The following is a 23,679-nucleotide window of genomic DNA, read 5'->3' as shown; positions in this document are numbered from 1 at the left end:
GGACATAACCAACAAAGCTTTTGGCCCCTAGACAGATGTTTCATATAGACACCTTACAAAAATATATTTACTTGGGAGTATTTTGCTACATGAACAAGTATGTAGCTTAATCTGTAGCATATACGGCAGATCAGATATGGATGACTAGACAGAAAGGTCTTAACACCTCTTTAAGCAAACTTCAGCTCAGAAAGTTAGTCATAGATAAGGAAGTGTCAGAGTGAAAGCTTCCCAGGTATTTCAACATGACACGCATTTCCACGCATAAGTCTACATTACTGTTTAAAGGTTTTTCATAGTTGACAACTCTGTCACAAAAGGTACTGATTGAACAGCTATTTAACATTTTATTTTATTTTGTTCTTTGTTTTCAACATTGTTATGATCAGGTTCTTTCAAATTATTACAGAGATGCCTCTGTCCAAAGAAAGGTGTAAATGAGACCATATGCTGAAGTCAATAGTACGGATTTTTATTTAACAGTAAATGTGAGGTAGAAAGGGATAGAAAGAAATAGGGAAAAGAGGGGCGGGGGGAGAGAAAGAGATAGAGAGACAGATTAAGTAAAAATATCACCACTCTATGGATTCCAACAGCGTGCCTCTGATCCTCTTCCTGTGGTCTTCCCAGTGGAGAGAGTCCCAGTCTTGTCAGTGATAGCTGCAGTCTGGATCCGTCAAGGGAAGCCCAGGGTGGTGAGGGAAAAGCCCGTGGTGGTGGAGGAGGTCCTGTGTGGGGAGGAAAGAAGTCTGTTGGTGAGCAAAGCCGAGGGCGGTGAGGGAAGACCTTGGCGGTGAAGGAAGTCTCATGTGATGAGAGAAGAAGTCCGCTGGTAAATGAAGTCTAAGGTGGTAGGGAAAGTCCCATGTGGTAAGGGAAGAAAACCAAGTGTTGAGTGAAGTCTGTGTGTGGTTTTTTATTGGGCCTAGGCTTGGTGGGAACACCGTCAGTACCTCTCCTGGGGTGGGGAGTTCTACACTGGATTCAGCATTCCAGTCACTCACACCTGTGGATACATTCTTCTCAGAGGATAACCGGACAATAGTACCACCTTTCTCAAGTTCCTGTCACAGTCCAAATTAGTAGGCATGTTCGGGGAGGGGTGGGCTTCAGTGAGCAGCTGCTTCTTTGCACAGTTTGCTACAGTGGACAAAAGTCTCCCAGTGATTTTAAGAACGTTTAAGCCATAAACCATTTCAGTGTCTCACAAACCTATAACCCCAAACTTCTTGTCTGCCTAACATACAAACTGGTAATAAATACAGTATTTCATATTTTATTTTGTGTTTTTTCTAGTCATACATGTAACACTTGTCTGTTTCATAGAAAGGGTGACATAATCTACATGAAGCCTCTTTGAGGAGGGGAGATATATTTATTTTTCACGCAGGAACATTGGTACATACTGTCATAATTGTCTAAACTGAAAATTGACTGTAGGTGTGCAGCCTGATCTTCAGATGTCTTATGCTAAGCACCCAGAAAATGGGGAAAAAAAGTTTGTCTTGGAAAAATCTTATTTGTCTTGGTCAGCAACATATAGGAACACTGGAAAAAAAATCAAAAGTAGTAAAACAAAACAACCGCCAGCTAAGCTAACCAAATTTGAATGAGATTTCAAAACCTCTAAAGTTCTTAAACCTTCCATTAAAACTGGTGGGATGGAGAAGACAGGCCCAGGTAAGTACCCTTATTGAGACAAGGCTGGCACAGGTCCACAACCATATATTGGGCAGTTGCCTTGCCTGTGAGCATGTGCTTAGCTCTGAACTACCCACCACATGTCTATTGTTTCCCGGGGAGGGGAACATGGGGTAGAGGAAAAGCTGGGAGTTTGGAAGTAAGCCAAAGGATGCTGGTCTGCTTGTCACTACAACAGTGCACTGATTCCTCTGCTTACAGAACAGCTTGGTTCCTTGTTCAGTCCAGAGCACTGTTTTCCTTACATCTGCCTATTCTGCCATAAATTAGGCAGGGAATGTTTTGTCAAATTGACCCTATCATTTTCCTTCCTTTTCAGTAGTGACCATCCTGTGTACTTAATTGGATGGTTTCTCTGGAGTTAAAAAAAAAAAAAGGCAGTCTAATTTAAGATGCATTGTAACACACAGCCATACACAGTACCTGTGCATTGAAGTATCACAGACAATCTTAATTCCACTATTGCTAACCATTCCTTTCAAGTGGTCAAATTTCCAAACTGTTCCTCTGCTTGAAGATGTCATAGAGTTATTTTTAAAAGTTAAAAGTAAAATCAGTATTCCTTAAGGATACTTAAGGAAGGGTGCAAGGTGACCACACTGTAATAGTTTCATGATTTGTTCTTTTAGTCTCTCAGTTTATGTAACTCAGAAAGTTCTCATACCACAAGTTATCCTTAGCTCATAATCCGTTTTTCTTCTAGTAATTGTGCTAACTGTATCTTAAATCTGTGTAGACTTTAGCAGGCAATCCTATGATTATGGGGTTATAAGCAAGATAATTCAGAGTTTACGTATTGTGTGAAGTACCTTCTTTGATTTTGGTTTTTTTTTCCCCTCCTCAAAGTGCAGTAGAAGCATATCTGTAAAGCAAAACAGTTCATGATGAGGACCCATGACCTTTATTTCAGAGTAGCTCTAGAGTGGCAAGCGTCTATGAAAGCTTGGAGTATAGTTTTTGTTTAGTTTCACTGAAAATGAATCCAGTTTTATGCACTCTTAATACCAGACATGAACCAAGGTTTATAAAAGGAGATGTCTGAAAATTTAACTTGAAAAGCCCATGTCTGATCCAAAGTAAAACACCCATGTAGGCACATCAACTGAAGTAGTTGATTGTTGTCTAAGTAGGAGGCCTTTACTCTTTCTGCCCTGCTGAGGAACTTGGCCCAATGAGTGAAAAGAAGCATAATTCAGCAAAGTAAAGGAAATTCGCTGAACAGGTAGTCCAGTAAGTACATGGAAGGACTCCATAAATGAGATAAAATGGCACCAGAGAAAACCTCATGACTGAGAGCTGGCATAAAATTTCCAATCAAATGATACAAGATTTCCAAATGTACAAGCAGGTAGGATCTTGTGAAGTACTGGGTAATTTTCATGGTTGAATCACTTTTGGACGTTTCATCTGTAAATAAATTTTTATATATAATGGAAGAACTGCAGAAAGTTCTAAATGTCTTCAAAACTATTGTTTATAAAATGGATTTTTCTTTTAATAAAAATTATTAAGAATAAGAACAAGTATATCATTTCAGTTATCAAGGAAAGTAATGTTCCATTAATGAAAAGTGTTTCATTAATGTAGAAGAAAATGTAAAATTAAAATAAAGTTTTTTACAGTTGTACCACTGAAAATCAAAAGTCTCTTTCTTGCACAGTGATTGAAAATATCAATCACAGAATTCCATTAGGCCAGGTTGCTCAAAGGCCATCCAACCTGGCCTTGCAGTCGTTAATTATTACCATATAATAGTACCAACTTGATGCATGTAATAACATTAAATGCAATGCATTTTCCCATACTTATCTCCTTATACATGTTGTGAATTTAAAAGTATAACATAGTATGTTTATTTTTAGTACACCTCCTGATAATCTCTCAATTCAAGAATTTCAGAAGAATGAGAGTATTGATGTTGAGGTAAGGAGCCTATAATATATACTGAATCTCATAAAGAGTAACATTCACAAGTTGCATTTGGTTCTGAAATAGTTTTTTTTAAAAGTTACCCTTTCAATATTTTTTCTGTGATATTGTATTCCTTTTTGAAAACAAGACAGGAAATTTATAGGCCCAAAATTCATCTGCTTCAGGGTGATGCAAAAAGTAGAAGGTGGAATGCCAAAAACTACTTCTTGTCCTCTCAACTTCAAAGCAACGTACAGCAGCTAAACCAGAATGTTTCTGCTTCTAACACATTACATGATCCTTACTTATTGTGTTATTGCCAAGCAATTGCACAGGTAATTGTAAACCACAGAGAAAGCTGACAATTAAACCTGAAGTGAGTGCTTTCTGTGTTGAAGGGGGCAGTCAGCAATGAAATTGTTGCCCTTCAGATGTGTTCTCAATACTGAGAAGCTTCTCCATAAATGAAGAAATGATGTTGTGTTTGTGCAGCACAGAGATGGATGTAATTGTAGAGAGATAACGTTTGGTTGGATAAGACTGAAGAAAATGAAGAGAAGATGATACTTGAAATGAAGAGGGACTTGTCCCCTTTCACTCCAGCACAAAGAGATGTGGTAGAACAGGGATTAGGGGTACAAAGCAAAAGGAGTTGCAGAGAAGACACGGCAGTATGGGTTTGATTCCCTGTCATCTTTCCAGAGTGGCAGCTGGGACACAAAGATTTCTGGATGAAAAGCGGGAGTGGTTCTGCCTGCAGTGAGCAGAACTCTCTGATCTAATGCATTAATTTATGGAGATCTAAACCCACTTTGTTCCTGCATGGGAGTATCAAGACAAGGATAGAAAGCATTTCAGTTAATGTGTATTGCCTTAAGCTTGTTTAGGCAATAAACTCACTTGTTCTGCTTTGCAGATGTTACATTGTAAGCATGTGATATGCGTGTTAATGTTGTACTGAGGATATTGAATTGCGGGGAGGGAGAGGGAAATTCCTAATGTCAGATTTTCTCTTTTCAATACCATAAGTTTGATTTGAAGAATATACTTCAAATGTCAGTGGAAATCTCAGTGATAACTCCTTAAGAAACTCTGGCAAAAGTGGGGGGAAAGGGTTTATTATTTCAAGTTTAATGTTCCATGCAAGACCACAATTTTGGATGTATCTGCAAATTTTAAAAGCTAAGCAATAGATTTTGTAAAGTTTCATTAGGCCTGTCCCTCTTGTGTAATGTTTCTGTCTTCTTCATACTAGATTTACAATTTTAATATTCAGAAAGCCAATATATTTATATTTAATTTATTTTAGGTGGTGCAGCTTATCAGCACAGAGATACTGCCATATGCTAATTTTATTCCTAAGGAATTTGTTGGTCAAATAATGACTATGCTCAATAAAGGTTCAATACATTCTCAGTCCTCCTCCTTTACAGGTATGGTACCTGAATGACAAAAGCTATGGTATTTAAGTCTACTAGAAAATAATTAAAATGTTGTGAGTACTTACTCTGATAAAGACTTTAAGTTCCATGGCATGTATTCATTATAGACTGTTTGATATCCAACTTGTTTTTATAAACTATATTTTGTGGAAGTTGCCAAGCATTCCTTGCAATTTTTTAAAAATTATTTCCTTACTGCTTGGCTAGTATCGTATATAATATTGTACTTGTGTTAGTTTCTACATAGTTTATTTTGCTTTGTGCCAGTTTTAACAAAAATTTCGGACAATTGTAAGACAGATGTAATATCCTGTTCTGAAAAACAAAATGACCTTAGCATAACTATATGGTGTACCTAACCAGATACTTTCTCTGCCTTTAAGAAAAAATCACCTATAGTCTTTTTTGAAAGATAAAAGTGAACATAAGCCATTACATAGGAAAATATTTGGACTGTACAGTACCAAATATTAGTATTTATGCTGAAGAACTGGGGTTGCTGGGTGTTTAATTGATTTCATGTATTTTATTACTAAAGCAATGTCAAGTATATACCATGTTACTGAGCATGTTGCGTAATTCATCTTTTATTTTTTGAAGTATTGTGATTTTTGCGCAGTCATTTTTTATTAGAATGTATTCTTAACATTTGTTCTTATCACTGTTAATATTTATTAATACTAGAGGATTGATAGCCTTTTTTTAAAGTATAATAAACCGACTGAAATGCAACATCATGCACACTGGACAATTAGATATGTCATTTTACTTTGACAGAAGCTGAAATAGATATTCGAATGAGAGAGGAGTTTTCTAAGGTGTGTTTTGAAACACTGCTCCAGTTTTCATTCAGTAATAAAGTCACAACTCCTCAGGAAGGCTACATTTCTAGGATGGCACTTTCTGTGCTCTTGAAAAGGTCACAGGATGTATTGCATCGCTACATAGAAGATGAGAGATTGAGTGGCAAATGTCCTCTTCCACGGTATGTATGTTTTCTTTAGGAACTGAAGGTATTACCAGGACTTTATGAGAGGAAGTTTGCATTCAAAATATCACTCAGTCATGAAAAAAATAAGGGGTGTGTGTGTTGAAATGTAAAAGCCAGGGAAATGTTTGTGGGGAAGACATTTCAAAGAAAATGCTGGTACCAATCTTTTGTTGAAAAACCTTTAAATAATAATGGTTGTATTCTGTGCTTTTACATTTTCAGTTACTGAAACAACATATCTGATATCTATAGCATAATACTTCTGAAATCTGATTTCTTTTTATTCCCAATAGAGCTATGTGTAGTTACTAAATTGAGATGTGGAGTCTTACCAAAAATAAGATAAAATATCCCAATAGCAACATTGTGAATCATTACTCAAGTAACTGTTCTTGAAATGGAAAAATTGACTGAAGTACTAAGAAATTCTTTAAAATAGGAACTTATTTGAAATTCACTTAACTTTTGAAGGTTTTAATCATGAATGTGGAAATTGATTATTATGTTACTGTTAATCATGTATTTTGATATGAGTATTTTCAGATTGAGATGTGTATGGTGTTACTGTTTAGAGGATCAAATTTAAAGCTATCCTAGCTGAGACAACAGCAATGATGGTGGTAAAGTTAAAGAAAAATGATAACATTAACCTCTAACTATCCTTTTAATGGCAGGCTTCATTGCAGCTGTTTGCCATTGGGTGTTGTTTTCATGTTGTGTAAGTTTCATAGAAAACTTATATTCTTAAGGCAAAAATGAGTAGTTGACTGTTTGTATTTTTTCCTTTCTAGGCAGCAAGTAACAGAAATCATATTTGTTTTAAAAGCTGTCAGCACTCTCATAGATTCACTTAAAAAAACTCAACCTGAAAATGGTAAGTTACTGTTAAACAACATGGTTCTTAACAAGGTAATGTTACATCTGCCACAAAGATGTATTTATTATTTCCTGTAGTAATTTTCCCAGAAATTTGAAAGAAAAGTGTAGTCTGTAAGATTCAGTGTTTTGTAATTCTTTGTATTTGCAGGTGGCAGGTAGACAGAAACAAAAACTACAAAGGTTTTCCAGTATGCCTAAAAGCATAAGGTCCTAAAATATTTTTAATAAAAGAGAACCTCAATTTGTGGTGTCCTTTTCTAAAAACAAAGAAACCAAAAAGCTGCCATAAAATGTTAGTGGAATTCTTAAATATATGAAGTCTTGATAGATCCTTTTTTCTTTCCATGATACCTTTGTAGGTCTTTATGGATCTTGTTCACATGGGTGCCCTCTGTAGTTGAAGCGGGTGTACAAGCTAAATGCACAGACAGGCTGGTAGATACTTAAACTTGTGGTCTTGCTATCACTCTCTTCCTGCTTCTCATGTGCCCTGGATTGAGAAAGATGTCTTAGCTCATTGATGCCCAAGTAAATGGTTGACAGATGTATTTAAAAGGTTGAATTAAATGAAAGGCTTCAGCTTCATTTATAATCATGTATCCTGTTCCTCCTGTAAGCTGTGCCTACAGTGTATGTGTGGAGAGTTCTTGCAAGAAAACTTAGTCATGAGTCTTGGTATTGGACTCTGAAATTCTGGCAGAATTGCATATACAACACTTCCCTCTACTTCCCTGCTTTTGAAATTACGAAGAACAGAAAAAAAACCCTTTTCAACCCTGAAATAAACAAACAAACTAGTCTTTCCAGAAAAACACAGGCAGGTGGGTTTCTGCAAAGAGGCAGCGCTTCATTTACAGCATCACTGAGCAGCCAGAGTTATGATAATGTTTTTCAAAGGCTGATGGCAAAAGGGTGCAGGCAGAACTATGCCAGGATGCATAAAGCCTTTTGGCAAACCCTGAAGGCAACAGAAGTACTACTTTGGTGGGTCTTCCTCTTAGAGGGGTAGAGTAGCCAGCTCAGCTGGACTGTTCCCCACATCCCTCTTCCTGTAATGAGAGGCATTCTTCCCCTGGACATATGCAGCAGTGCTTGCCAAACCTCCTGTGCACTTTCTTATAAAGAGAACCACTAGACAAATTACAGAATCACTTCACTCCCACTTCTTCTACCTTGTAATAATTTTATTTATTTAAGATAATTATTAATGTTGTCTGAAATCAGAGGTTGTTTTCTTTTGAAAGCAGAGCTAAAACAGAAATAAGCAATAAGATTAATAAATAAGATTCATGCTTCAATGTTTAATTTCACTTGTTGGAGTAACAAACTTTACTATGGATATTTTTTTTTCTTGGTCCAGTGTTTCTACCTCTGCTTTCTATAGCTCTTGCAATCTGGAATGATCTGAAATCAATAGCAAGTCTCAGTGGTGACAATTTTCCAGAAGTGAGATATGTGTCCAGTTCAATTTTCTGTCTGTAGCAGAGAAAAGCGGGCAGAAAATGCACATACATTACAGATTTAATAAAAGTATTATCTTAAATTTGTCAGTTTTTCATCCAGAAAACACAGTGAATTACTCATATGTAGAAACACAGGTGTGTAGCACCATTTTATGGATATTATCCCATCTGGCCTCCAGTTGTGGCTGCAAAAAAAGAATATGGCTCTCCTGCAGAAATCATGCCTCATATCTGAGTGCCCTGTGGGGATGCCATAGTGTCTGTATAGCACTGGTTACCTATGTTTAGGCAGCTGAATGTGCCCTTATTTATACTGGTACTGAAAAAAAATTTGTTGTAAGAATTTGGACAGCAGTAAGTGATTCAGTCTGTTCTTTTCTTCTTTGCAGTTGATGCTAGCACATGGGCACAAGTTATTGCCTTGTACCCGACTTTAGTAGAATGTATTACCTGCTCATCCTCGGAAGTGTGCTCTGCTCTGAAGGAGGCACTGGTTCCTTTTAAGGACTTCATGCATCCACCAGCATCCAAGGTACAGAATGGAGAGTCTTGACCCCATAAAACCTCTTTTTTATTCTTGAAGGGAAAAAAAGTATCCAAAAATGTTTGTTCCCGGGTGAAGTTTCTCTGAGGAAATCTCTTGTGACTAGTACTTTGGCAACTGTGCTGACTGCCTTTTAACTGTACTAACAAGAGCTCAGTAAGTCGTGAATATAGGCTATATCTCAAAGGTTCCAGAGTGAGTAGCAGTGCAAACCTTTAATAAATTTAACTGACTAGTTGGAATCATTTATAATCTAATGTACTTGCTACAGTATCTTAAAGTGGTGATTGAAAAGTGGGCTTATGTACAGCTTGTTGTGTATGTGTTAATGATGTAATTAAAAATATTTCAATTCAGTCAGATTTATTAGGCTGGTGTTTTGCACCCTTTTTTTGAAGTACAAATTGTACTAAAATTTTATGCAAGATGGTACTGTAACATTCCATATATCTGTAACCAGCCTTTGTAAACAAAGGGAACTGATATACTTGTGTGTATAATAAATGGTACAGTTCTGTATAAAATAGTTGCATTTATTATTTAAATTCTTTTTAAAATATTGATAATGTCAAATGCTTGAAAATGTATTTATTATGAATAAGTTGTATGCTTGCATTTTTACTTACAGTTTGCCTTCTAAATTGCCAGATATGCTCATTCATATCTGATCATGTTATTAATTTTTGCTTAATTGAATGTATCTTTTTTGTGGCCATTGGACATCTACAAAGGGTCATATAACAAAAGATTGCAGCAAGCAGTCACAGTCTGCTGATCTCAAACTTCAGAGTAGTTGACCTGAAATAAGTTTGAATATGCAGAAATCCACTGTAGCACTTCAAGACTATCATACCTCACTTCATAATATATTTTTTCAAGATGTTTGTTTTACTTAATTCTGTCCAATTTTGTAGTTGCAGCCTTGCTTAAAAAAAAAACCCCAAACATATTGGAGGATTGTTAGCCTTTTTTGGCCTTCTTGGCAAGTACCACAGTCTTTGAATCATGACCCAAGAAAGGTGATTTCAAGTATCTACAATACTTGGCTGTAATACTGTGTTCAGTAATTCTAAGTGCTTTGTTTTGTAATGTCTTTTCAACCCAAACAAATTGTTCTAATCTTTTAATTATAAACTGTGTCTGATAAAAAGCGCGAGAAGTGTAGTTTTGAAGATAGTTACTCATTTAGAAATGCAGTAAAATTCGTCATTAAGTAAATGTGAATGTTTCACGTAATACACAATTGAAGTAAAACACTTTTAATAGTACTGTTTTTAAAGTTTGTGATCTAGCATTTAAACTCCTATTTAATTCATCTTGATTTCAGTAATGTTTCACCTGTATTCACATATTTTTAATCTGTGATGTGAAAGCACAAAGGCCAAATATATATATAAAAAAAAGACAGGTGCCTTCCTATGGATTTCAGAGCTTATCTTTAGGGTTTTGTTTCTTCAAGTCTTTTGTAGATATTAAAAGATATTGTCATGCATAAGAAATGGTATTACATCTGTTTGCTTTGCACTTTCCTGGCTAAAGGGACATTGATTGGTCCGTATGAACAGGTGTAAAAGTTGTAGAAGCTTCAAGCTGAAGGTGTGATGAACTGGTCAGGGCTACCCTGCATGAATAATGTTCTTCAAGCAGGGCTTTGGACAGGTTGCTCCCACAAGGCTCCCGTTTATGGTCCTTTTTAAAAGCTTTCTATTTCAAAGTACAGTAAATATTAAAGAGGCTTCAAACCTTGCACATTTCTGTTACCAAAGTTGCATAGAACTTAATTGTGAAGCGTGGATAGTTTTAAGAGAACACACAGTTTACATTAAAGAAACAAGTTCTTCTCATTAATAGAATTTATGTCAAAATACCTTCTGTGGAGGAGCAGTTCCAGTACACTGCAGAACTGGGTCTCGCATACAGGTAACAACATTATCCATACTCTGAAAGTGAAAACCTCACAACTGCTCTCCTAATTAGTGGAAGATAAGTCAAAGTCTATGAGGTTATTAAGGAAACAAAGCGTAAAACAGGAAAGAAGGGAATTAATTTGTTTTAGAATATATTATCTTAACCAGAATTTCTGAAAAGAGGTGTGCAGACCAAGCTGTGGGTAAATTTGTTTCTAATTAGTTTCTAATTGATTTTTCAGTGGTAATACAGATGCATTTGTCCAATAAGGTAAATCTTCATTTTTATCTGTAATTCAAAAAGGGGATGCATTAGTCTTTCCTGACTCTAGAACTTAGGCTATTTTACCACCTATACACATTAATCTTCCAAAAATTTTGAAATAAACTACCAATGAGCTAACTTTCCTTTCTTTCCTCTTAATTACAAAATTAATAATATCTGTGCTATTTGAGGTGTGTTTTGGACATGCAAGCTTGGGTTGACTGTATTAAAACTGCTTTCTTTTATTTGGTATAAATACTTTAAGAACTAAAAACAGAGCTACTTAGCTTAGAAAAGGTGTTTTCATTGAACTTATTTTGTCTGTGAATAAGAATTATTCCCTTTACTGTGCCTTCTTGTCCATCACTCAAATATTTCTTCCAACTTGAAGTATCAGTTTCTTTTTTCTCTTTGTACTTTCTGCTAAACATTCTTAGGGTTTCTTTGATGCAAACAGCATTTTTGAATGTTTAAATTTCACATTTTTACATGTTTTTAGCAAGGTAAATCTTGCTTTGGAAGAAATCGAATTAATTTAACATTACCTATTGGGGAGACCCATGTCCAAGTTCTTTTCCAGTCTGTAGGGTTACTTATTCACGAGAAGTAAAACCCATGGACTTTTTCAGGATCGGGGTCTGCAGTGTGTCACTGAAGGCAGCTAGAAGAGGGATACAGCTGACTGTATAGAAATGTGTCAGCTGGAAGTTAGAAGATAAGCATTAATTGCTCATTGAATGTAACCACAGTCTTCACCTTTTTCCTTGTCTACAATTTTAAAAAAGACATGGATGGGAATTCAAATTATTACATTATTAGCATGTTCATATCAAGACTTTGGATTACTTGGGAAAACTTGTACATCTCAATGCCATGACCATTGCCTTAATGTACTCAAGGATTTAAGATTGCATAGTAACTGATTATGAAAAAAGAAAGAGGCCTCAAGCTGGGAACTTCTTAAAGAACATCTTATTCTTAGAAGTAACCTACAGTAGTTATTTGCTTATCTTCAGAGATGATTATCTAACTGGAATCTGTTTTGTTCCCTTGTACATGAGCCTGCTTCCCCACCTCTTTTATTGGAGAACTGTGCAATGTTACTGGACATTAAACCACATGAAACACATGGTCACTGTAAATTATTTACAAGAGTAAGTAAGAGTACATCTGTGAAATTCAGTAGTTTTTCATCATATTCTGCAGATGGGGTTCTTTCTTTACTTGGGTTGAGTTGTTTCTTCTTGTCAAACAGCAAATCTTCTCATAGCCGGCCTTGAACTCTTCAGGCAAGATATTTTTAGCGAGATTAATGCCTTTCTTTTCGTCAGCACATGACAAGCACAAGTACTAGTCATCAGTGAGAGAAGGAATTGCTGTCCACTCCTGCCTTGTGAGCAGCGCATATTCTGACTGCTACAGGCCCGTAAGGATGTTTAAAGTGGGATGCATCAGAAAGTTCCAAATAAGGCAGCTAGTGCGTAGGGTTTGTTTAAATTGGAATCCAAAATTGTGCATAGATATGGCCTATATCCGTAGGTGTAAACCATTTAACCATCAGCAAAATATTGATATTATATTTTTATTCCCTGCAAAGAGCTTACTTTCTCCATGGATTTTCCACCCCTACCTTCTGACAGTACTTTTCTGTGTGTGCTTTTCTGTGTGTGCTTCAGGTGTAAGTTTTTGGGGCAGGGACTCTTCATCTATACAGCATTTTGTATATCGGGGCAAGTATAAGTCCAATAAAAATGATTGTAAAAAGTCAATGTAGAAGATAGATTTCATTTGGGGAGTACATACTCTTTAGGGTTCATAGCTGAGTTGTACTGTTCAGGTTTATGTCAAATTCAAAGCATCTGACTGCTGTGTAATTCAAGACAGACAACATTACACCCCCTAGGAACCAGTTGCTGGGATCAAGAATGACTACAGCAGCAGCAAGTGAGCAAAATATTGCATGGATGGTTTAATACAACTTGTCTGAGAAAGAAAGTGAAATTCAATACTCATGATTCTTAGGGAGAACCTCAAAATAAAAATGACTGGACTTGAAGAAGGCAGCCCAGAAAATTGATAGGGAAGATCTCACAGAAGACAAGTTTGAGTTAAGAGAGGAACTGAGGAGATAAGACAGTTCCTTGGAGACGTGAAGGTCTTAACTGAAAATATGTGCCAGACTAGCTGTAATAAGAGACCAACTCAGTTAAACAAGGAATTTCATTGAATTCAAATACAATGAGCAGAGGACCATGGAAGGTGGAAATTCAGATAACGCCAAAGAACAGTGTCAACAGATAGGGATGAAAGCAGATGAGATACACCAGTCAGCTGACAGAATAAATGCATAAGTAGTAAAAGATTTGCACTAACAAAAGTTCTGACTACTTAAAAGAGTATGGCTATTGACACAGGTGATTGGTGTTTGGTTCAAAGCTGCAATTTCTGTTGAATTATTTCGTTTGTTACAGTGATGACTGATCCAAAAAGTCACTGCCAACTGCCAGAGTATTGCTTGTGCAGATGATATGAGTGAGAAAGATTGAAGAAGCTTGCCTAGAAAAAGGAAAACAGCATAGAAAATGGTTATATCCTGTCAAATTGACTGAGCCGGACAAATTTCTTCCTGGTATTTAAAGAACTAAGCTGAGTAATTTCAGCAATTTAAAGATCATCTTTGTGATGTCCTTCTGTCCTATCAGTTAGTGAGTAACATGCTAAAAACCAGTCCTTCTATTTCTGAGCTCCTTATTTAAGCATTTTTGTCTTGATTATTAAACAACTTTGATAAAAAGGATAAGGTAGCTGTGTGTTCACTGTGCTAACTGCAGGACTTCACTAGCAAGAGATGAGAGCATTGCTTCAATTTCTTATCTATGTTTAGAGGAGCTCTCAGATAAGCTTATTTTTAAAATTAGTATGATAAACTTTTCTCTTTCCATGTTAACATGTTTATTCCCACTGGTGGTCCAGATGCCTGCCTTAAGAACTTCATAAGAAATCTCATTTATCTTCTTTTTACCTGAAGCATGATATCCTTATGGAAGGAATGAGTTAAGTACAGCTACCATCTTTTTCTTCAATCAAAAATACTGCGATGTTGAAGCATACTCAAAGGCATCAGCCCATCAGTCTGTTTTGTTTTCAGAAGAGATTACCAATAGAGAAAGAATGAATTTCTTACCAATGAGAAAGAAAATCCATTGGAAATCAGGTCTCGGTTTGGCATCTTCACAGTTTCGTTACTGAAGACTCTGATCTTCAAAGTGGAGCCATACCTGTTGCTCTCTGTGCACAGAACATCTGTCTTAGTCTTGGCATGAGTCTCCATGGCCAGTGGTATCTCCAAAGCTGATAGCTTTAAGACTGCAGAGGCTTGTGAGGATGCGACAGTTGGAAACTTGAAACTTGTCCAAACTTTACATTGCCTAGTCTGTTGTTTTTAATGTTAACTATTTCTTACTTGGAACTATTAAAGTTGCCGAGGAACAGCTTATGTTTCTGGCTTCCTTGCCAGAAGACTCACTCTTCTTTCCTCCATCACATCACAAACTAATGCCTGGTCATGAGGGGAGGGACTGAGAGGCTCCATAGAAAAATGGCAGCCGATACTGGATTGCCATCAATTCAGAGAGAGCAAAGAGAGCAGTCTGGTTTTGATCAGCCTCTCTCATAAGAAAACATAAAGAAGACAGGAGTATTAAGTGCATAGTACTGCTGGCATGTACATGTACAAAGACCTGGTTTCTGGAGTACATCACAACTATTACTTACAGATTTACTTACTGAACATCTCTTCATGCCTCCTTGCTTGGCATAGCATAATATGGTACTGCCTTACCACTAAAATGACCCCCAGAGTCTGCACAAAGTACCGTCCTAAAACAAATGAGGAAAGAGAAACATTTGTCTTAGAACAGAGTGATTTAAATATCTTCTTTCAAAATATGAAGTTAATAATGTCTGTTACAGCTGCATGCACCATAATATCTTAAAATTTGAAGCAGTTATGTGTTGCCAAAGTCTCAAAGAGAATGCATTGAACCGATGAATGGAGTAGCACAAACCCCTCCCTCTTTACAGAGTTAAGAGTGGGAAGCAAGTTCTTGAAGTGCTAAACTACAGTCGGAGGACCCCTGGTGGTCTAGTGGTTAGGATGTGGCGCTCTCACCGCCGAGGCCCAGGTTTGATTCCCGGTCAGGGAGCTCCTCCGGGCAGATGGAGCTCGTCAGCCCTGTAAGGCCATCCATCTAAGAGAAGGTCACTCTAAACAAACCTACGTCCTGAGGACCTCGCTGCCACCGTCCGAGCTTGCTCGGCCCCAGCAGATGAACCTTAGGATTAAAGGGTGGGCTCAGTTCAGCGCACACTGTGTCTCACCTAAAAAATCCACTGCGCAGGCTCAAAGGGTAATGACCTTTCCCAAATCTTCGTTCGCGAAGACTGGCCATGATGATGATCATCATGATGATGATGATGATGATGATGAAACAACAGTCTGATAGCAGTAGCTGTTTCTTGCAGTTTAATTTCACTTTAATCAGCTCAATTCAAACAATTAGGTCAAATTTGGAAATGGGTTAGGAATTGAAAAAGTTTTGGTTTTTTTTTTTCTTTCCATACACAGGATAGACCTATGAAGGTAAAATCCACTGTTATCTAAAAGGTGAAGGCAGTGGCAACCAGAAACAATCAGTTGTCCTCTTTGTTAACAAAATGTATTTCATGGATTTTTCCAATACATTTAAAACAGATCTAATCTAAGAATTATTTTAAGTGCCATTTTCTGTATTACTGCACTTTGCATCCAAACAGAGCTCTTGGCAAACTAATTAAGTGCTACATAATAAGAAAATGTATGCAGACATTTTCAGATAAAATGTAACCATTTAGCATTAATAAGCTATAGAATCTTAACTATGAAAAATGTATTCCCTAGTTCTAAAAGGTTGCCAATCATTGTGAAGTGACTATATTTAATTGCAAACAAACATTTAAATAATTGCTAATGAAGTAACAATAATCTTTTAGAAGAGATAAATATAGATGCAAAATCGGGCTTAAAACATAGGTTTTTGTTTATTTAAGTCATTATTAAAAAGAAGTAACTTTTGACAGAAATCATTCCTCCTGTAATCAAACTTAGGAGAGGCAGTAAGTAGTATGTGCTTTGAGATGCACAAGTTGGATTTCTTTTCTGAGATTTCAGTAACTAAAATATTGAGGTCTACCACAAGATTAAATAACCTGGCTTTCATTTGCAATCAGGGAAGACAAAATAGACAGGCCTGGCAGGAGAACCATTCTGTCCTAAAAGAGGTCACGTAAGTTGCTATGTGGTAGTGACAGCGCTTGCTACCAGAGCATAGGAAAACTTCTTTAGGCTTAGATGTCTGGTGTTTCATGGGGGTTTTTTTAAGTTTACTTTAAACATCTCAAAATGGAGATGAGAGAGCTACAGTAAATGCAGTTGACCTTGCTATTGCCATGTGTTGATGGTACTGCAGTTTTTCTGAGTTCCCCTAACAGCATCTTCTTTGTGGTTTTTGTTTGTTTGTTTGTTTGCATTTTGGACCTTTATATGTCATTTGCAAGGGGCTTACTCTAAGGCTTGCCTGTTCCCCCCTCCTCCCCCCTCCCTCGGAGATCATGTTTAAATATTTATTTGTTGTACCCTGTGTCTGCAAGAGATAACATGCTGTGACTTCCTTGTTGTCATGGCATTAGTCTAAATAATTAGACAAAGAGTTAAGAGATCTACAGTTACTGTTAGTGTAGAACACTGAGCTCTTTTTGAACTTTAAATTCTCCTTGATACTGATCTGTCTTGGTTTTCCATTGCTTCCCCAATCTGGACAAGTATGTGCCATTATTGTCTTCATGAACTCAGTAAACTGAACTAAACATTTCCAGTCCTGCTACACTTATGTACACTCATCAGAGAATTTTTCCATTTAACCAGTTACATTTAACTGCTGCTTTTTCCCCAAATGTTTCAGCAAGGGTACAGTTACTTCTGATATGTACAGCTTGGTGCCTGAATGCTTATTTTTGTCATTTGAATTTCTCATCTTTGAGGAAAATGAGAAAATACTATCTAGTAAGAGTGAGTTCTTTCAAAGCCCCTACACATTCACACTCTCAGTAAAAAGACTTGAATTACTGAAAGTAATTAAGGGCTCCCATCCTCAAAATCTTTCAAGCTTTGCATTACAGGATGTGGGAAAGAGAGAGGGAATCAGAAAGGTGGGTGGCTCCAACAAACATTTAAGATCTGGAAGCATGCAGATTGATACCTGTATCCATCTGCAGCCTTGCATATTTCCTAACCTTTTAGGTCCTTTTTCATTGCTTTCCAGGACCTGCTTTAATGACTCTTGGAGTTCTTGTTTTTAGATAAATGAAAACCCAGAAAGAAAATATCAGTATAAGTGTTCTGATTTGCCATATAATAAACTCTGATATACTCTAAGTATCTGCCAGTACTTTGTACTGATATCTGATTATAATTTCTGCCTGTACATGATAAATGACAAATACTTCAATTAATAAACTTAACAACCTCCAAGAGGAAACAGTATTCTACTGTTGTTTATCTCCCCTTCATATAAATAATTAAATTGATCCAAATGATGTGGTTTAAATTTACATTTTACTTTCGCCCCGAAGTGCTGATTTTCCTTATATAGATATTGCTAACTTCTTGTCTAAGAAATTTTCTAAATGTTTTCATGATGTTAAGATGGGTTTCAGTCTGTTAATTAATGAGTGTAAAAGAGACCTTAATTCAGAAAAACAAGTCAGTGAAGTGTGAAATACTGATAGTCTTGTGTAAAAGTTGCTTTACATTATAGTTGAAGTGGCTTGAGAACAGAAGGGAGCACATAAAAAAATTAACCCAGAATTAAGTAAAAACTTTAATATTCCACATATGGAAGAATTTTTTCCACTACCAATATATTTTGTAATATAGTTAAAATAAATCTGATTATTTTATAGGAAAAACAGTATTATAATATCTAGCTTTTGCTTTTTCTTTTTAATAAACACTTAAACTTTCCCAATTTTAAATTGTGTTTCTTTTTCAGAACTAGGTTTTCATGTGTATGACAACTTAACTGAGTAGGAACAGAGCATACATTTCCTTGGTGCATCTATATTTGTAATACTTTGCCTCTCCTTATTTGACTTCAAATACCCGACAATTAAGTCTCATTGTCCTTGTGAGAAGTAGCATTACCTGGCTTTACCGAGGAAAACAAGAATTGAGAGAAAATGGTCTGAAGGAGATCAAACAGTCCCTTCCAGTACCAGAAGTAAAGGACTCTGAGTTACTGGGTACTTCCATTTTCTCAGCTGTAGAATGTTCTTTAATGTGCCAGGCAGTATCAAAAACATACGTACTTCATAAGCATACAGAAACTCTTGGCATGTTTTCTCCAACAGAATGTTTGGTTTAAAAGTCTTTTAAACAAGCGATCAGTGATCTGATTGTGCCTGATGCTTAATATAGGTAGCAATTAAAAAATGGGAAACCACGTAATTTTATCTTTGTCTCTAAGGTGGCAATGTTTTGGCCTCTTTCTAGTGTGACTTTCTCAACTACAACTTTGTTGCAAGTTGTCATTAGAGGCATTGCATTTCATTCTTAACCCGTGTTGCAAATAGTTTTGCACTGGAAACTCCAAGACTATTGTGTATTATTTCCATATTTTGCATCACTGATTATTGTTAATACAGTCTTTGTAAACGCAGTTACACATTTTATTTTAAACTCTTGCAGTCTAATCCCTGTTGTGTGCTAGCAGTTGTTTTTTCAATAAATTTGTTCATAAATGAGTTGGTGGTGAAGGGCAAGAACGATCGACCAGAACGTTAGTTTAACTTTGGTGAATCTGTAATGAGGTTCCCAGTGTTTCTTTGAGGTCAATTTCTGGGGGGAGTAATTGTCTTGGAGCCTGTTTCCATTCAGAAGGAAAAGAGCTTCCAAGTTAAAGTGCAGAGCCAAGGCAGGCACTGTTGGTACTCTGAAAGCCCGTGCCCGCTCTGCCTCTCGGGCTGAGGCTGTAACAATCCCCCTCCCTGAACATGGGACTGTGCGGTGACATCCCAGCGCCATCCTGTTGCTGGTGCCGCCGCGGCCCCGGGCGGTGGCGCCTCTCCTGCCCCACCGGGCCCTGCCGCTGCCGCGCCGCTCCCGGAGTGCGTTCCCAGCGGAAAAGCCCCGCTAGCGGGCGTCTGCTCCCTCCCGTCCCGCCTGCGCCTCCCGTGGGCCCCGCTCCGGCCGCAGCGCCCCCGATCGAGAGCGACAATAGCGGCTCTTCCCGACGCCCCGCGCGCTGCCCGGCGGGAGAGCGGGCGGGGCCGGGCTGTGAGGAGCGGCCTCGCGCCGCTCCGCGCCATCTTGGGCCCGCGCCGGGGGCAGCGCTCCCCCTCCCTCTGCAAGATGGCGGCGGCCGGGTGAGTGACATGCCCGGTCACGTGGGCGCGGAGCCCCTCTCCCCCCGCGTTACACGCTCTCCATGGCTCAGCCGGACACACGGGCGGCGGCGGCGACGGACGGACGGACGGAGCCGCGGCGGGAGCGGGGCCGCGGCGGAGCGCGGCGCCTTCTTTGTCTGCGGCCTCGGCAAGGCGAGCGCCTTCCCTTCCCCGACCCTTCAGCGCCCTCGATAGAGGGCTCGGCTTCTTCTTCCCTGCCAGGAGAGGCGGCGAGGGCTCCTCGCTGGGGCGGCCGGGGCGGGGGTCCTTCCGCGGCCCTTTCGCCCCCGCCGGCGACACAGCGCGACCTCGGGCGAGTGGGGCCGGGTCTGGCGCGCCCCGGCCCGTGGCCGCCGGCTCTGCGGGCAGCGGGCGGGCCGGCCCCGCGGGACGGCGGGAGGTCAGGGCGGGCCGGTGGCCGCCGCCTCTCCGCCCCGCACCCCCTTCCTCTGCGGCTGCCCGGGCCGGGCCGGTGGGGCTGCGCTGCGGGGAGGGGCGGCGCGGGCAGGACCTGTGCCCCGCCGGCCCCGCGGGGGTGGGCAAGGGGGGCGGCTGGGGGGATCGGGGGGTGGAAGGTGTCTGTCTGCTGCGTTTCTGTTCCCCCTCCGTTTCTCTCCTTTCTTCCCTCCCTCCTTCCCCTCCCCGCCCCATCTGTTACAGGCTTGCGGAACTGTAGCTGTTTGAAATTAAACGTGATCTTTACTGTACCAGCTGGGGTCTGTAATGTATCTGATAAATGAAGCTCTTCCCGTCGGTTTCAGGTCATGCAAGGAAAAGGGCAAAGCTGGGGAGGGAGCTGGGCGGGGTTTCCCTTTGCTTTTCACAGTCAGGCGAGAGGAGTCTGGTTGATGTCTGCAACAGATAAAGGAGACGAGGATCATCGAAAGACCCCAGAGCCCTTTTGTCTTTCTGCTGTTTTTCCTTCTAATTTCACGTATCGCTGCTGTGTTGTCTACCTGCTTGTTTCCCCCTTCAGAAGGGGTCGGGAGCACCAGGGCCCTGGCTGAGGTAGTAGTTTGTGCTGTTGGTCGGGTTGTGACATTGCCCGCTGTGGAGATAACTGCGCAAGCTACTGCCTTGCTAGTGCTGGTGATGATCAGCTGCAGATGAAGACAATGACAGTGGGAATCCCCTTTGTTTTCCGAGATTGCATGCTGCTGAGGTGGCAACAATTCCTTCTCCTAGTTCTGCAGGAGGAATCTAGCCTTGGCCACAGAGACGAGTAGTGGTGTTCGACCGCATCGGTAGGATGCCACTTCTCTCACAGAGCTGGATGAAAAACCATTACTTTCACGCTGGCTGGAGGGCACCTGAATTTGGGCTGAAGAGCAAGTGTCTGCATTTCTTCTCAGACCTTATTATTCACATGACATCCTTGAAAGAGGTGGATTTTCTGTTTTGTGAAGATGGAAATCAGTGACTTGTATTTTCTATGTTCTAAACTTGTTTGTGTAGTATTAAGTGGTTTTGCCTGAATAGTAAAAAGTCTTAAATATTTTTCTAAGAAAAGCAAAAATATGTACTTACTACTTCCCTACACTGGTAAGAGTCCTTTTCAGTATAGTTGCCATTGTACTGCTTGGTGCTAACAGTTTTTTAGGTGATCTTCTGAGATACCTTTCCTGTATGTTTTGACTTACTGTGAAAAGCAAACCTATGAATTTGCTATTGTGAATTAACTAAAACTGTTAGTATATTTATAGTGATGGCTAAAGGTATCTTTTTCATATGAATTTTAATGTGTTGATCGTTATTATAATGGCTTAAACTTGGAATATATTAAAATGTTTACAATAAATGTGCACAACTGTCTGCTATGTTTTTAAAAATGAAAGTTAATTTTTCAGTCTTTATAAGACCTATGAACAGGTTGTGGTTAATCTGTTGAGTTTATACTGAAAGTTAAAGCTCTAGCTAAACGCTTGAAATTAAGTTTGTGCCTTAGTAGTGCTTCTAATTCACAGTTCTAATGTATTTATAATATTGGAAAGAACATGGTGATGTTTAACTGTCTCTTTTAATTTTTTGAACTCTGTGTGTTTAGAAGACATGCAGAGGTTTCTCTTGTACATCTGCTGAATGTAAAGTGCCTTGCAGAACACAGAGAAGTTTAATCTGATGATGCTTCATTTCTGCCCTGTGCAGTGTGTTATTCTGGTAATTCAAGCTCTGTCATAAACTAAACTTTTTAAAAGCTAGGTGTTCTCATGCTCACTAATAAACTAACACATTAAGTATTCTTACTAGTAGAGGTTTTTTTGAAGTTAAATAGTGATCATAGTTGTTGACTGTCTGCAAATTTAAAGCATATCCTGGTTTTTTCCCAACTTAACTGAAGGGTCAAAAAGGATGCTATAGCTGCCTGCTTTTCACATCCTAACAGCACATCTCAAGCAGAGAGAGACTCTTGAAGTTTGATCTGGAAGTTAGGATGGTATTTTCACAATCTACCTTTAAGCATCTATTTTAACTGGCCACCAGTCCCTCTCTCTTCAGTGGAGAAGGCAGAGATATATTGCTGATACAAATCACATTTTTAAGTACCTTAATATTACTTGATCTGAATTGGCCTTTCAAGGAACTTGTCTCTGTAAGTTGATTTTAAAGGAGGTGAAGGTCCTTCAGCTAAGCTAAGTGCCTGTAGGTGGGTTGCGTGAAATTGTCCTCCCTGTTGCTTTGCCTTATGCTTAGGCAACTTGGTAGGACTAGATCTTGGCTCCCTTTGTAGCTTTTTGGGTTTGAGGGAGAGAATCAGTGAGAGAAAATGTGTTCAAGTATACTGCCATTAAGCACTTAGTTGCTTTATTTTCTGTATAAATTATCTCCTGTAAATTTCACTTGCCACCTGAACAGTTAGTTCTTTGTGCTCTGGATGGTGACTTCAGAGTTCAGGAGAATGTTAAGAACCTGTACTTAAAGTAAGTAAGGTAGTGCTACTGAAATAATGCAGATGGGGGACTACTGGTGAGATGATGTGTAATGCATGAGGTGGTTTGTCCTCATGTCCACATAGGTCTTGATTATGTATTGCTTAGTGAGTTTTAGGTACATACAAGTGAATTACTTCTTGGGGACTTGCATACAAGATGCTTAGCTCTGCTCTGGGGCTATCCATGCATTTCTTGGTTCAGAGCACTACTCAGTCTTGGATTCAGAATACAGATGTTGGTCCAGTCAAGTATCAGTCTTTACTGTTTAAGTCCGATTTCCTTAGCATACTTGTATGAAGGAGGTTGCAACATCAGGCTTTGAGGCAAAAAGATTTAATTCTTCAGTGGAATGGAGAGCTTTATCTTAGTGAGGTTGTAAAAGTCAAAGCTGGTATTTCTGAATCTGTGAACACGGAAAATGGCAAGGGTAGCCCATATCTTGCAAATTCAATGATTCTTTACTGTGATGTGATTAATTAGTCAGGAAAAAAATTGCATCATGCCAATTAAAAAAGCGGTACTGCTGGCACACTGTTGTCTATGGCATTGTCTCATGCTGAAGTTTTTTCCCCTCTATTCTTCAGAGGTTTTCACACAACTTCTTGTGTAAATTTGTGTAGAAACACTAAAACAGGCACATGGCTGAGTTGATGGAATTTCTCTGCGAAGTTACTTAGTTTATAGTATCCCTATTGTGTATTGTTTGCTGTGCTGGGTGAAAGTGCTGCAAGAAATGTTCCTCTCTTGCTTTTCTGAGCACTTCTTTTGACTCACGGAATAATAAAAATGCATTGAGATTCACAGCATAGTCGATTAAGCTTTAGATGCTCTTATTCCCTGGTTTGATGTCTTTTTGCACTATTGTCTTACCTATTCTGTGAAGAACAGTCACCAGCTGCTCACCCCTCCAGCTACTGTCTGTCAATGCCGCTTCTAAAGATACTGGCATGCATCAACCTAAAATCTTAGATTCAAGATAGTTGCTTCCCTGCAGGGTGCAGTTGCCCTCCCTGTCACCAAGGAGAGTGCTGTGTTCCCGTGCTAGCAGAATTGATATTTGAGAACTTGTCTTCACTGGGAGCTGGCTTGGGTCTTCTACTTTGGTAGGTCTTGAACCATGCACATAATAATGATTGAGACCTCACGCTTTACACTGGGAAGCAGC

General features: G+C 38.9%; 1 protein-coding gene across 5 annotated transcripts in view; it reads left to right on the top strand.

Annotated features, from left to right (window-relative positions):
- Nucleotides 1-21,823, top strand: part of MON2 (MON2 homolog, regulator of endosome-to-Golgi trafficking) — an 80,610-nt gene extending 58,787 nt beyond the window's left edge. For 3 of the 5 annotated variants that reach the window (XM_064655800.1, XM_064655799.1, XM_064655801.1), the window contains 5 exons: nt 3,564-3,624; nt 4,922-5,045; nt 5,832-6,039; nt 6,837-6,919; nt 8,777-21,823. In XM_064655800.1, the coding sequence (XP_064511870.1) occupies nt 3,564-3,624; nt 4,922-5,045; nt 5,832-6,039; nt 6,837-6,919; nt 8,777-8,940 (640 nt within the window). In that variant the 3' untranslated portion in view covers nt 8,941-21,823. The remainder of the gene's footprint in view (nt 1-3,563; nt 3,625-4,921; nt 5,046-5,831; nt 6,040-6,836; nt 6,920-8,776) is intronic. The other 2 variants (XR_010430794.1, XR_010430793.1) reach the window with 2 other exon arrangements.
- The last annotated feature ends 1,856 nt before the right edge of the window (nt 21,824-23,679 follow it).

The sequence above is a fragment of the Pseudopipra pipra genome, chromosome 5 (genome assembly GCF_036250125.1).
Source record: "Pseudopipra pipra isolate bDixPip1 chromosome 5, bDixPip1.hap1, whole genome shotgun sequence".
Taxonomy (NCBI): Eukaryota; Metazoa; Chordata; class Aves; order Passeriformes; family Pipridae; genus Pseudopipra; species Pseudopipra pipra.
The sequence above is the reverse complement of the archived record's forward strand: the minus strand, read 5'-3'. Positions and strand labels throughout refer to the sequence as shown.